The sequence below is a fragment of the Somniosus microcephalus genome, chromosome 7, assembly GCF_052327205.1.
Source record: "Somniosus microcephalus isolate GS21.2 chromosome 7, FLI_Smic_1.0, whole genome shotgun sequence".
Classification (NCBI taxonomy): Eukaryota; Metazoa; Chordata; class Chondrichthyes; order Squaliformes; family Somniosidae; genus Somniosus; species Somniosus microcephalus.
The window spans coordinates 278,568,379-278,581,411 of record NC_140993.1 but is presented as its reverse complement, the minus strand read 5'-3'; the positions used below and the strand labels follow the sequence as shown (position 1 = coordinate 278,581,411).

The 13,033-nt window shown below is 47.0% G+C and overlaps 1 protein-coding gene across 1 annotated transcript; it reads right to left on the bottom strand.

Moving 5' to 3' along the window:
- Window positions 1-563: 563 nt before the first annotated feature.
- Window positions 564-7,297, bottom strand: LOC147115356 (inhibin beta A chain-like). Its single transcript, XM_085993899.1, has 2 exons — window positions 6,391-7,297; window positions 564-5,614 (listed from the first exon to the last, which is right to left on the bottom strand). The coding sequence occupies exons 1-2, from the start codon at window positions 6,770-6,772 to the stop codon at window positions 4,848-4,850; spliced, it is 1,149 nt and encodes a 382-aa protein (XP_085850025.1). The 5' UTR covers window positions 6,773-7,297; the 3' UTR covers window positions 564-4,847.
- Between the last annotated feature and the right edge of the window lie 5,736 nt (window positions 7,298-13,033).

The window sequence follows — 13,033 nt, the reverse complement described above, 5'->3', positions numbered from 1 at the left end:
GTCGTTCCTTCAGTACTGCACTGAACTGCCAGCCTGGATATGGTACTCAAATCTCTGGAGTGAGGCTTAAACCCATGACCTGCTGACCCAGAGGGATAAGTGCTTCCACTGAACCACGTCTGCCACCCATAAGCACAGTGCAATTGAAATGACTTCATGTTCTGCAATAAATAGATATCAGAGTTCTAACTGAATTGTGGTAAATGGTGCTAGTCAGACTATCTTAACTGAATTGTGGTAAATGGTGCTAGTCAGACTATCTTAACTGAATTGTGGTAAATGGTGCTAGTCAGGCTATCTTAACTGAATTGTGGTAAATGGTGCTAGTCAGACTATCTTAACTGAATTGTGGTAAATGGTGCTAGTCAGACTATCTTAACTGAATTGTGGTAAATGGTGCTAGTCAGACTATCTTAACTGAATTGTGGTAAATGGTGCTAGTCAGACTATCTTAACTGTGTGTTTGTTTTCCGTTGGGTGTGGGAAATGCACTGACTTCACTGAGGCTGTGCTTAAGTCAGTTTTTTGTGCTGATAACAGCTTTATTCCAGAAACAGCATCCATTATTTTGCAACATATGTTAATATCCCTTTATGCAACTGAAAAATAAACATTTATTTACTGTTTATGCAATAAATATTAAATGATCAAATTATACTGTTTACACATATAAGTGCATAAATTAATTTTACATTTGAAATCATATTAGCCTAACAAACATTGCTTTGAAGCATTATATTTCAAATGCACAGAAAAATGAAAGACAATTTTGGATTGTTGGTCTAGATAAGGTGCACTTTAAATCAAAATAAACCAAAAGCAGTTAGTGTAGGTTTTTTAGCTATTTGTCAAATTAAGGATGTGTTACATCTGTAATAGCAGAAAGCAGCAGTAGGATGCTAAGAAAAGAGGTAAACAGGGATTGTCATTTCATTCGCTAGATTATAAAAAAAATCTTTGCACCATTTAAGCTATTTAAAAAATATAACATTTCAAATGTTCTGGGTAAGATATAATTAAAAACATCCTGTGGAGACTTAATGGCAAATTATCTGGGGGCACCAAAACAGAGCGTAGTCCTTTCAATTAACTTCCTACCCACTACAGCGTAATCTATAAAACTGCAAATTCCATTATGGGTTAGGTTTAACACTGTTTCTATCATTTTCCATAAACTGCACTGTTCCATCTCTCAGTCAAACATGTGTCAGAATTAAGTGGAGAAGCAGACAGGCAAAGTTGTTTACACGGGTGCATTTAGCAGCAGGATCATCTGCAAATAGATTAGTAAAACAACATTGGAATGAAATTTAGGAATGCTAACAGGATCTCCGCATGAACAAGGCAACGCCTCGATTTTAAAATTCTCATCTTTCTTTTCAAATCCCTCCATGGCTTCACCCCTCCCTATCTCGGTAACCTCCTCCAGCCCTACAACCCCCCGAAATCTCTGCGCGCTCTGATTTTCTTCACTCCACCATTGGCGGCCGTGCCTTCAACTGCCTGGGCCCTAAGATCTGGAATTCCCTTCCTAAATCTTTCCGCCTCTCTACCTCTCTCTCCTTTAAGACGCTCCTTAAAACCTAACTCTTTGACCAACCTATCGTAACGTCGCCTTATGTGGCTCGGTGTCAAATTTTGTTTGATAATCACTCCTGTGAAGCGCCTTGGGACATTATGCTATGTTAAAGGTGCAATATAAATGCAAGTTGTTGTTGTTATATGAGAATAAGTTCTGTGTGTGTGTGGAGTCTTGATTGAATGGCTGCTTTTCATATATATAATTATATATATAAAATGTATATAATATTTTTATGCTGTTATTCATTTATATATTAACAGATGAAGTAATAATATGTTAAATATCTGTCAAACTCATGAGTTAAAGAAAGAAAGACTTGATTGATATAGCACCTTTCACGACCTCAGGATGTCCCAAAATGCTTTACAGCCAAAACTTTGTTTTGAAGCATTGTCTCTGTTGTAATGTAGGGAAACGCGGCAGCCAATTTGCGCACAGCAAGGTCCCACAAATAGCAATGAGATAATGACCAGATACATTTTTTTAGGGTTTGGTTGATAAATATTGGCCAGGACACTGGGGAGAACTCCTGTGCCCTTCTTTGAATAGTGCCATGGGATCTTTTACATCCACCTGAGAGGAGTTAATTTAAGATCACATCAAAAAATGATAGCACCTCCAACATTGCAGGGCTCGCTCAGTACTGAAGAGTCAGTCTCAGATGACATGCTTAGTGTCTCATAACGCAGGGCCTGAACCAGCAACTTTCTAGACTCAGAGGCAAGCATGCTGCTAATGAGCCACAACTGACACCGGAGCTGATGCTGAAAGATGATGTACACACAGCCATCTGTGCAAATCAACTGAACAAGCTGGTGACTAAACTGACAATGAGAGGGGAGACTGATGGACAGATAGTGACACTCGGTGATAGTGCAACTGCAGTGCGGACAGAGGGCACAACCTTGTCAAGTACTAGGACTAAATAAGTACAGAAATTCAAACTTGTCTACTTCACATCTCAGTATCTAAGGATAAAAGGGGACCTGTGGGGTGGGTGGGGGGTTGCAGGATGCTACTGTATCATCAATACTGTAACATGACAGTGCTCTGGTTGTATTTGTTCATTGTTATGATCTGGAATGCACTGCCCGAAAGAGTGGCAGCAGCAGATTCATTAGTAACTTTCGAAAGGGAATTGGATATATACTTGAAAAGGAACATTTTGTAAGGCTATGGGGAAAGAGCAGGGGGAGTGAGGCTAATATGATAGCTCTTTCAAAGAGCCGGCACAGGCACAATGGGCCGAATGGCCGCCGCCTACGCTGTATCATTCTATGATTTAGTGGCCAGTTCAGATTTACCGAAATAGTTGCCATACTTATTTTTTCTAAAAACACGCTTGACCAGACCAACACAAAGAAACCGTATCTTTTAAGGCGATAAAAAAGTTTGCAGATTCAAGAAATATATGTACATTATCTCATCGTCCTGTACAGGGGGGTGTAAAAATACATCTAGCCCAAAGAAGCACATAAAACGACTCCTTTTTGGTGCTTAACGCTGTCGGCTTGTTTTCTACAGACTAGGGAACAACCAGCATCGAGTCAGAAAGGTTACACGGAATCTCTTAGAAATGTCTCTGCTTTCACAGCCCAATACGTGACTGAAAACGTTGTGTTAAATCACCCTCCGAGCGAGTGGTTATTCCCGAATGCGTTTGGGTCGCGGTGCAGTCTGGAGGTTGCAGTTCCGTTTGGTCCCAAGTTGCTCATCAACGACAAGGAACTCCCCCCGACTGCCTCCCGCAGAGAGTCTGGAGCGAACAGTGTTTGGCGATGTTGGGCCGAGCTGTTACTATTCGAGATTCAGATCAGAAGGCTGCCGGATCACCAACATCAAAAGCCACGCCACGTCAAATGCACAGTAAAAAACAGCTCAACTGCGACCAATCTCCTGTTCTACCAATTCAACAATAAAACTAATGTCTCCGAAAAGTCAGTAGGAATGGGGTGGACCGCGCGGATTTCTTTCTTTAAAGCACGACATTCTGGTATCATTAAAAAAATTAACTTGAAAAGACAGCGAAGTCATTGGACTCATTTGGTGCCAGGAAATATGACAGAAATCCTCATTAAACCTATGGTGGCGAACGAAGCCTCTCACATGAAATACTAAAACAATATGTTTCTTTAATAACACTTTTTAATCGCCCTCAGCGACGTCGTTACAAAAATAGGCCTACTATTTTAAGCAAAAGTTCGGATTTTGTTTTTTTTTCTCTAAGACGCTGATCCAAATTCTTAAATAAGAAAAAAAGCAGACCGCGAGAAGTGCTTTTTGCTAAATCGCTTTCAGACAGTGTGCAAACTACACCTGGGGTCTGGGTTTTAACTCAGCTCAGATCGCCGGTGCTTGCAGACATCCAGATGTACATGTGCTGATGTATCAAACGTGTTGAGTGTTTAATCCAAACCCTGATACTGGAGCCATATTCATCTACAGGTGGTTTTTAAACATTTTTTTTGTTTTTTTTTAAATATTATCCTTGTAGAAATCACAATAACATTTACACAAATCTCTTTGGTGTCTGTTCGTCCGTTGATACAAAATTTCATAGAAACTCGTTTTGTTCTCTTCTGAGTGCAGTCCCCTGTCCTTTCAAACACTTCTGTTTAAATACAGTTAGACAGGCAAATGTCGTTTTAGTGCAAATCGTAAAGGTCACAAAGTAAAAAATAACGTTTGTCCCGGCAGCCGGACGAACGCGTTCCTTTCAAGTATCTTTCAACAAACTGAATATTTACTTCCAACAGAAGCAAGCGTCTCCTTTTAGGCAAACCAAAGGAAGCCTCTTTTTTTTAGGTTGCATAGTTCTGGTCTTAGGCACCTTACACACGTGTAAGTAGTTTTGCAAATAAAAAACAGTCACCTCCTTGGTAAAGCTCGACCCCGTGTTTAAACAACAGGAAGTTAGATCTTGTGCATGTTGTCTGGGAAAGTGCCATAGAGTGTCACGATGAAAACGAAATAAATGCACTAGAAGAAGCCAGCTGTGAGTGTGTGTGTGAGTGAGTGCGGGTCAGGGTGTGAAGGTCAGCTCTTGGCCACACGGGCCTTGGTCCAGGTGGACCCGGATAGTAACCCTCGAGTGTACTTGTCTAAAGTCTGAGTTCGTTTCTGGGGAGACCAACACAAGGTAATGTCCGAGGTCTGATGTGTGCAGTGTGTGTCTCTGTCTCCTCTCTCTCTCTCTCTCTCTGTGTGTGTGTGTGGGATGTGTCGGTCTCTCTCTTTGAGTCTCTGTGTGTCTATCTCACAGGGTCTATGAACAGCCACACTCCTCCACGATCATGTTCTGGATGTCCTTTTTCACAATGTTGTGTCCGTCATCGTAATACAGCATAGACATTGCCCTGAGTTTGGTGGGGACACAGCAGGATTTGATATTGTTGAAAGGGCTGTAACCCCTGATCCTGTAATGGTTGATGACGGCCGAGTGGAAGGAGAGGGACGAGCCCGAGGTCCCGGCGATGTGGCTCGGACACTCGCCCTCGCAGTAGTTCCCATAGTACCCAGACGGCGCTATGATCCAGTCGCTCCAGCCGATGTCTCGGAAATTCACAAAAAACTGTTTCCTGCAGCAGATGTTGACCTTCCCGTCGCACTCCAGCCCCCGCTTGCGGATCCGGTGAGTGTGAGCATCTGATTCCCGGACCAGCAGCATCAGGAAGGGGCGGTGCGACTGGTCCCTGTCCTCCGGCTCGATGAGGACCGGGGAGACTGCGGCCTCCCGACACAGGTCGCAGGAAACCTTCAGAAGCAGGGACCTCTCCTGGGTTGCCAGTGTTGCCTGCACAGTCCTCGACACCGGGAGAGTGTGCCAGCCGCTCCTCTTGATGTCCACCTGCTTCTCGCTGATGGTCTTGCTGCCATCTCCCTCCTGATACAGCCTGATGGTCACTTTACTCCTGCTTCGGTTGGACTTGTTGGAGAGCTTCAGGTAGAGCCAGATATTGGCCTGATCCACCAGGGACAGGTCCCCATCTTCCTCCTTGGCGATCTGAAAGTGCACGACATCCTGGGACGGACCTGAGAGCCAGAAAGGGAGGGGAATGCAGAATATGAACCAGTTAATGTGAGGCAGTCACAAGCAGAGATAACCCAGTATCGCCCTGTCATTACAAGAGCGGCTGCCTAGTCGGCCATGCACCGCTTCACTATCACACCGGCCCGGGGCTTGATTGGTGGAATGTTACAGCACAGAATGAGGCCATTCGGCCCATCACACCTGTGCCGGCTCTTTGAAAGAGCTCTCCAATTAGCCCACTCCCCGGCTCTTTCCCAGAGCCCTGTGAAGTATTCCTCTTTGAGTATATATCAATTCGCGTTTGAAAGTTACTATTGAACCTGCTTCCACCGCCCTTCCTGACAGCGCATCCAGATCACAACCCACGGCATAAAAACATCCCCTCCTCTCCCCTCTGGTCCTTTTGCCAATGACCTTCAATCTGTGACCTCTGGTCACCGGCCCTCCCGCCACTGGGAACAGTTTCTCCTGATTTACTCCATCAAAATTCATCATCATTGTAAACACCTCGATTAAGTCTCTCCTTAACGTTCTTTTCACATCCTGACTGTTGTGAGCCATTGGGACCCCGAAACCTGCTCCCTTAACAGGTTGTATCCTTTCTCATCTCATTGTACTGATGGCATCCGAGGCATAGACTGCTCTACAAAAGACAACTCCGCAGATGTAGAAATCATATTCAACTTTATTTCCATTTTAAATGCAATTATTAGTACTTAAATCTAAATAGAAAACGTAATACAATCCGCAAAGTATATATTGAATTGCTGTAACTGACCTGCTTCCGCGAAGCTGATGATCTCGGAAGCCTGTTCGGGTTCGTTCAGTGCCGAGCTGCTGGACGGATGCTCTTCCATCTCCACTCTCCCGTCCTCTCGCACCCGCCCTACGTGCAGCTTCTTCAAGGCGTTTAAAAGTGCGGCTTTGGGGACCGGGTGGGTGATGTTGGGCCTGTTCTTTAAGTGCAGCATGTTGAGGATGTGCCTCTTCACGGCTTCCACCAGCTGATTGTCAGCGCTGCCCAGGTCCGGCTGCAGCTTGGGCAGAGAGCAGGTCGGGCAGTCCGACCCCGGCCCTTCCTCAACAGGTAAGGTGGGGGAAGCCCTCACCCAAACCCCACCGAGCAGCAGAAACAATCCACCGAGCAGGCAAACTGACATCTTCTTCAAAGCTGCCGAGAGGAGGAGGAAGGCAGTGGATGAGAGAGGAGTTCCCAAAATAAAAATAAAGTTTGTAAAGAAAAAGTTTGACTGAAGTTTTGTACAATGTGTAGGGAATTGTTTCAACTGCTGGAAGTGGTAGAGATGCTGCTTGTGATCTCCGAGAGGAGAGGAGAGAGGTTACTCAATAAATGAGATAGTTATCTTTTCGATGTGATGGTCCCAGCTACTGTTAAAGCTGCTCTCTCTGGGACAGCCTCTGTCTGTATGTTTCTCCCCTCTGCTTTACAAACTTTACACTGGTGAAGTCTCTCTCTCTCTTCCCCCAGTGCTGACGTCTGGAGAAGCTCGGCGCTCTGGAGCTGCCTCAGATCCTCACTGCTCCAGTCAAAGACCTTTCGCACTTTTGGGGAAGGGTCCACGGCACTCAGTTTGAGCTGACGGGCAGGAGTGTCAGACCGGAACAGATGACAGTGCAGAAGTGTATGGGGTGGAGGCGGATTCTCCCAACGTCAGGACCGAGTGAGGAGGAGGGGAGGGGGATTTTGGTCTTTGTAATTCAGAAATTAAACGTGTGAAGGAAAAGCCGGCAAAAGGAGGGGGTGGGTGGAGGTTGGAGAGCGACGTATGCGTCCTTCGGCGTCTCTGCAGCTATTTAACCCATTGGGGAGGGAATTCCTGAAATACTTTAATAGGAAATCTAACCAAACCGCAGACTTATCACCACAGCCTGGAGCTCGGGACCGGCGCTCTCTCACTCCTGTGAGCGCAGGTCTGCCAGTGTATGGACTGTAGAGAGACTCAGGGCGACCAGAGATCCTAAGCAGATCGGACCTTTTAACAGTTAAACGTAGAATAATTAAAGTAGTTATTTATAGACGTGCCTGACTCTCCACAAGGCTTCTAATCATAGCAGAGTGAAAATAAGCACTGTTCACTAAACCTAACCCCCTCCTAAATCTCTAGATGTACAAATCCCAGTGAATTAAATGCCAGTTAGAGGGCTTGTGTTAAAGATCTCCAACCCGGGGAGTTTGATGCTTTCTTCCATTTTTAGCGCCGGACAATGAAGGAGCCGGGAGGAGACTTGGTTGTGAAGGGCTGGGTAACCGTGTTCAGGCGAACCCACTTTCAAACACGGAGCCACCGTACGCACTGCCAATTACTATTCAACACAGTCCCAGCAATGGGATTTTAAACAGGATTGAAAAGGTCAGATTATGTCAGCCGCTGGTGGAAAACTGCATTGCGAATAAATGTTCATGCAAGGTATTATTTGAAATGATTTGGGATTCCACCTATATATATCCTCGGGCATGTATTCGTTCTGGCTTCAAGTACTCGTCACTGTAAACCGGCACATAATGTATCAATAAATAGTTTATGATCAGGCGCTACTGTTCTTTGGAGAGAGAAAAAACGTTTATTTAGTCTTAATCACCTTCAGATTTTGAAATCCAAAACATGAAGACATTGCGTGGAAAAACAAATGTCCCAATGAACATTGTTATTTCTGTCATCGGCTGTAGACCGATCCATACACAACCGAGCTCGGCACGCACGGTAAACAGTCCATGTTTGACGTTTCCAATCCAGGCTCTGTTTAGCAGGTTTTGACAGGCTTTCGTGGTGTGTGACAGACTGGTGCATCTAAACACTGAGCCATGTTATTAAGTCATCGTGTTGAAAAGGACCGTGAATCAGACTCACGCAAAGAGCTCGGTGGCAATGACTTATTCCGAATCAAACTGGGATGCACCCACTCTCTGTCTGTCTCTCTGTCTCTCTCTCCTCCTCTGTCTGTCTGTCTCTCTGCCTCTCTCCTCTGTCTGTCTCTCTCTGTCTGTCTGTCTCTCTCTCCTCTGTCTGTCTGTCTCTCTCCTCTGTCTGTCTGTCTCTCTGCCTCTCTCCTCTGTCTGTCTCTCTCTCTGTCTGTCTGTCTCTCTCCTCTGTCTGTCGGTCTCTCTCCTCTGTCTGTCTGTCTCTCTCCTCTGTCTGTCTGTCTCTCTGTCGGTCTCTCTCCTCTCTCCTCTGTCTGTCTCTCTGCCCCTCTCCTCTGTCTGTCTCTCTCCTCTGTCTGTCTGTCTCTCTGCCTCTCTGTCTGTCTCTCCTCTCTCTGTCTGTCTCTCTGCCTCTCTCCTCTGTCTCTCTCCTCTGTCTGTCTCTCCTCTGTCTGTCTCTCTCTGCCTGTCTGTCTTTCTGCCTCTCTCCTCTGTCTGTCTGTCTCTCTGCCCCTCTCCTCTGCCTGTCTGTCTGTCTCTCTCCCTCCTCTGTCTGTCTGTCTGTCTGCCTCTCTCCTCTGTCTGTCTCTCTCCTCTCTCCGCCTCTCTCCTCTGTCTGTCTGTCTCTCTCCTCTCTCTCCTCTGTCTGTCTGTCTCTCTGCCTCTCTCCTCTGTCTGTCTCTCTCTGTCTGTCTGTCTCTCTCTCCTCTCTCCTCTGTCTGTCTGTCTCTCTGTCTGTCTCTCTCCTCTGTCTGTCTCTCTGTCGGTCTCTCTCCTCTGTCTGTCTCTCTGCCCCTCTCCTCTGTCTGTCTCTCTCCTCTCTCTCTCTGTCTGTCTCTCTGCCTCTCTCCTCTGTCTGTCTCTCTCCTCTGTCTGTCTCTCTGCCTCTCTCCTCTGTCTGTCTGCCTGTCTCTCTCCTCTGTCTGTCTGTCTGTCTCTCTCTGTCTGTCTGTCTTTCTGCCTCTCTCCTCTGTCTGTCTGTCTCTCTGCCCCTCTCCTCTGTCTGTCTGTCTGTCTCTCTCCCTCCTCTGTCTGTCTGTCTGCCTCTCTCCTCTGTCTGTCTTCCGCCTCTCTCCTCTGTCTGTCTGTCTCTCTCCTCTCTCCACCTCTCTCCTCTGTCTGTCTGTCTCTCTGCCTCTCTCCTCTGTCTGTCTCTCTGCCTCTCTCCTCTGTCTGTCTGTCTCTCTGCCTCTCTCCTCTGTCTGTCTGTCTGCCTCTCCGCCTCTCTCCTCTGTCTGTCTCTCTGCCTCCTCTGTCTGCCTCTCTCCTCTGCCTGTCTATCTGTCTCTCTCTCTGCCTCTCTCCCCTGTCTGCCTATCTTTCTGCCTCTCTCTGTCTGTCTGTCTGCCTCTCTTGCGGTGTTTCTCTGCCTCCCTCTCCCCTCTCTATCGCTCTATTTCCTCTCTGTCTCATCTCCCACTCTCTCTGTGTCCCTCTCCTTTCTCACTCTCGCGTCTGTAATCTTTTAAAGAATGCAATATTATGGAGACCAAATGCAATCAAAAGGCGTGTCTAATGCAGAGCTTGTCAGACTATCTGGTCCCATTGTCATAAACCGCTCACTTGTATTCCGCCTCGTTGGCTGTAGTGAAAAGACATCATTTTACTGAGTACAGTTGAAACACTTGTACACTCTCGGTGGCTTTCATTCTGCCCCGAGCTGTTTTGTGGAGGAAAGTGCAGCTTTTAACCCAGTGTTTTATGGGTCAGCTGATCTCAGCTATGCTGAATATTTCTGAAAATTCAACCCAATATATCAGCCAGTTTTCTGGACACAGTTTAACTGGAACCCCCAGATAGGAAAGAATGGGTCCCGTGTCAAATCTAAAGCTGTCTTTCCAACTGTTGTTTAGTGAGTGGGTTTTGTTTGCTCGTGGACACACCTGCTTGTAAAGGCACCAAGTGGATGTGTGTACACATGTTTGTATGATACACATAAAAATGCCCATGTTTCCCACTAGTTTTTATGCTGCTACCTGGATGTTTGGGATTGGGAGAAGTGGATTAAATAAGAATGAATGCCAGCGTTGTGCCAGTTTCCATTCAATGATGGAGCGTATGCTGGATTGTGAGAGTGTTTTACCATTCAGGGTGTGTGTAATGTGCCACTTGTCCTCTGGTGCAGGGCTTCACAACCTTTCTGCTTCGAGGCCCCCCTCCTGTGTTATAAAAAAATCACGGACCCCCTGTAACACAACATAATTTTTGTTCTGTATAAAAAAGTTATTAGTTATTAATGGCTCTATTACACCTTATGTAAAGAATAATTTATCAAGTCCTTAATTTACATTAGCAAAATACTGCAGATGCTGGAAATCTGAAATAAAAACAGAAAATGCTGGAGAAACTCAGCAGGTCAGGCAACATCTGTGCAGAGAGAAACAGAGTTAACGTTTCAGTTCTGCTGAAAGATCATCGACCTGAAACGTTGGCCGCAATTTTCTGTTTGGAGGCGGGTTGGCGTCGGGAACGTTAGTTGGCGGATTCCGGTCCCGCTGCAGCCAGCCTGCTGAAACCATTTTACGTTAATTGGGCTCATTAAGCCTGCCGTGTGCATCACCCGCCCTGATCACAAGGTGTGGGTCTGGTCAGCTGATGTGCTGACGTGTTTGCAGCCAGTGTATTTAAGGGGGCCGTTTCCCCCATTAGATCTCAGGTGATTTCTGGTGCTTCTGACTGCTTCTCTCCACGATGTCTGCAGAGAAACAAAAGACAGCTCCCCGCTTCAACGAAGAATCCCTTCATGTTCTTGGGGAGGGAGTCAGAGGACGCGGGAGGTCCTATACCCAGGTGATGGAAGAAGGAAACCTCCTCAGCAGACAAAGGCAGCCTGGCTGCGAATAGCTGAGGAGGTCAGTGCCAGGTCTGTGTACAGACACACCTGGGTCCAATGCAGGAAAATGATCTCCTGCGCTCTGGAAAAGTGATTATAAAAGCTCACTTACCTTAATTCTGCTGTGCCTGTCATCACATCCCCATCACTCTGCATTGTCAACCCTACTCCTGCACATCCTAACTCACCCCAACATCCCTTGCACCATCGCCCCATCCCTCTCTCCCCATGTACAGAATCACTTCCCCATCTTACTATGCACTCCACACACCCACCCTCAAGGTTATGCAATGACAATAACTAACAACTCAAAAGGAGGGAACTTGGTAATGGGAACCCACTCCTTCACAGTCTCCCTCTAAACATCGATCTGATCCATTCTTTACACTCATTCCATCACTCTCACTGAAACTCCACTTCTGTCCCTCATTGCAGGAAAAGAGAGCCCACAATAAGAGGGAGAGGGAGAGAACAGGAGGAGGACCACCATCCTTCTCTCAGCTCACCCACGCTGAGGAGGCTGCTCTGGACATTGTGGGATTGGTGGAACAGCTCGAAGTGGGGGACGGAGAGACGGGCTCAGTAGAACAACCTGGTGACAGAATATTTCTCCATCCATCTATTTGGCTTTCATGAGTGATGCATATGGGATCTGATGTCAATAGAAATTGAATGCTCATCATGTGCACAATGGGGTGTGTCTGCAATCTACATATCACATGTCTAACCCATGTCTTTACTCTCCCACAGGACCAGCAAGAGCCCCCCTCCCTACTGTCCAGGAGGAAGAGCAGGAGGACTCCTCAGAGGGTGCTCCAGCCTCTGAGGGAACAGCGTCAGCAGAAATGAGCACACCCAGCACCAGCACAGAGACGCACACCTCAGTGGGTCATTTGCGAGATAGAGTAGTTTTGTCACCTGGTGTATCACAACGTACGAGTAAGCAAGAGCAGATGGTGGAGACAGGGACAGCAGTTAGAGGCCGCAGGATGCTCCTCGCTCTGCTCAGCTGCATGTAGATGCTGAGCCTCGGGAGCCATCCAGAAAGAGTGGTGTGCTGGAGCTTCAGGAACAAGTGCAGGAGGCTCTGACTGGGTTTGCAACCATGGAGACTGCGAGTGTGCAGAGAATGGAGGAGTCCATCTCAAATATGAGCAATGCCATGGTGCACTCAATGGCGAATATAGGTGCCACCATGGAAAGGATGGCAACCTCCATGGAGGACATAACTCGCCAGACTCAAAACAACATGGTGACTCTTCTAAATAGATGGTCAGCTATGGAGGATAGATGGGCATCTATTGTGGAGAGGAACCAGAGGTCCATGGACGTCCCCGTTATGAGGACAGAGTACAGAGACGGGTCCTAATGGACCCACTGATGTGCAGTAAGGTGCTCTCCAGCTACTTGCTAGCAGAGAAGTGCGGGTGGCCCATGAGAGGGATGATGGTGGGAGGCGACATGCAAGTGGGGGCTCCTCTCCAATCACTCATACTTCCATCCCCTTGCCAATCCCTCGGTCAGAGCCTCAGCTGCCTCCCCCAACAGTGATGGCCGAGTCTGCCCATGCACAGCCGCAGGAGGAGCAGACATTGGCGGGGCCTTCACAGGCTCCAAAACCCAGAGGACGACCGCCAAAGGCATGTAAGCAGGTGCAGCAGGGAAGTGAGCAGGCTGTCTCTACATCTGCTGAAGCCACAGGGGTAG